General features: G+C 30.8%; 1 protein-coding gene across 1 annotated transcript; it reads right to left on the bottom strand.

The window, feature by feature from the left end:
- Nucleotides 1–1,591: 1,591 nt before the first annotated feature.
- Nucleotides 1,592–1,747, bottom strand: HELRODRAFT_153833 (hypothetical protein; the record flags this gene model as incomplete). The annotated part of the gene is made up of 1 exon (XM_009025283.1): nt 1,592–1,747. A coding segment is annotated over one exon (156 nt), but the record flags the coding sequence as incomplete, so codon positions are not given.
- Nucleotides 1,748–2,093: the final 346 nt, after the last annotated feature.

Raw genomic sequence — 2,093 nt, forward strand, 5'->3', positions numbered from 1 at the left:
ATTATCGTGTGTTTTGTTTTCATTAGTTATTTGATTCGACGCATGTACTGCACACCATGTGCTACATTTTGATATACTGTTGAACATTTCTAAAAGTTTCGACTAAAACATGGATTGTGACTGAAGGTTCGGATTTGGTGTCAGCGAACACAAAAGTTCCAGCTTCGGTCAGATACTAAAAGTTATTAATGAAATCAATAATTAAAAATCAACAAACTGCGTCAAGATTCAATTCTCAGCGTTGTACGACCTCAACCATAGGAAGACTGTAGTAGAGAAATGACAATCGGTAATAACATGAAAAACCTAATTCAAACTAAGATTATTATAGATTGCATCATATAATATTTTGCCAAAAAAATTTGGACGCAAAAATATTTTGTTTTAACTAATTTATTTGTTTAGCTACTGTTTTAATTTTTTCATTTTTCAACACAAATTGTTTCGTCTGGCTCGTTTTAGTTTCCGTTAAGGAAATCTGCGCCAGCGACAACATAAAAATTATAAAATTGTCCAAATCAAAATTTAAAATGATTTTTTCAAAGATAAAAAAAAAATTGACATCGAAGATGATCACATTTTAAATTATTTAAACAATTAAAATTAACGAGCAGAATAGCGATATCATGAAATTTAGAAATACATTATCGTTATATAATATCATCAAGTTCATACTGAAAAGGTTTAGTCACGATGTAGATGATGACGAGTATACTGCCATCTTCTTTAACATCAATGAAGTAGTTAGAATCTTTTTCTTTTTTGTAGACAATATCTTTGCGGCAACATGGACAACTGCCTTTGTAATTTATATAATTTCACCTTGAATTATCGTGTGTTTTGTTTTCATTAGTTATTTGATTCGACGCATGTACTGCACACCATGTGCTACATTTTGATATACTGTTGAACATTTCTAAAAGTTTCGACTAAAACATGGATTGTGACTGAAGGTTCGGATTTGGTGTCAGCGAACACAAAAGTTCCAGCTTCGGTCAGATACTAAAAGTTATTAATGAAATCAATAATTAAAAATCAACAAACTGCGTCAAGATTCAATTCTCAGCGTTGTACGACCTCAACCATAGGAAGACTGTAGTAGAGAAATGACAATCGGTAATAACATGAAAAACCTAATTCAAACTAAGATTATTATAGATTGCATCATATAATATTTTGCCAAAAAAATTTGGACGCAAAAATATTTTGTTTTAACTAATTTATTTGTTTAGCTACTGTTTTAATTTTTTCATTTTTCAACACAAATTGTTTCGTCTGGCTCGTTTTAGTTTCCGTTAGGGAAATCTGCGCCAGCGACAACATAAAAATTATAAAATTGTCCAAATCAAAATTTAAAATGATTTTTTCAAAGATAAAAAAAAAATTGACATCGAATATGATCACATTTTAAATTATTTAAACAATTAAAATTAACGAGCAGAATAGCGATATCATGAAATTTAGAAATACATTATCGTTATATAATATCAAGTTCATATTGAAAAGGTTTAGTCACGATGTAGATGATGACGAGTATACTGCCATCTTCTTTAACATCAATGAAGTAGTTAGAATCTTTTTCTTTTTTGTAGACAATATCTTTGCGGCAACATGGACAACTGCCTTTGTTTTCGAGCCACATGTCCAAACATTTGAAATGAAATGCGTGTCTGCAGCCCATTTCGTAGATGAAGGAACTTTGCACAAACTCTTCGCTGCATATGCAACATTCCTCGTTTATAAACTTGTCTTTGATGTACGGCAAAAAATATCTCATATTCTTCATTTTCTCTTGACGGAAACTGTCCCGGTAAAAAATTTCTGCGTTGAAATTGAACCCATAAGTCGACATCGTCACGTCTACGTAGTGATCCAATGTTTCTTCTGCTAAAACACTGGAAAGATAAAAATCTTGCAACATCTTCATTAAAGAATATTGACGATCAACAGGCAATGAGTTGAAATGTGACATTGTTCTGATCATGATATCTATTAAATTGGATTGGCCTATAGCTAACATTTTAGAAATCTTTTTCACTTCACAGTTTGGTAGTTCACATTTTATGTTATCAACCAAANTATTTTTCTAAATT

Source organism: Helobdella robusta (genome assembly GCF_000326865.2).
Source record: "Helobdella robusta unplaced genomic scaffold HELROscaffold_406, whole genome shotgun sequence".
NCBI classification, from domain to species: Eukaryota; Metazoa; Annelida; class Clitellata; order Rhynchobdellida; family Glossiphoniidae; genus Helobdella; species Helobdella robusta.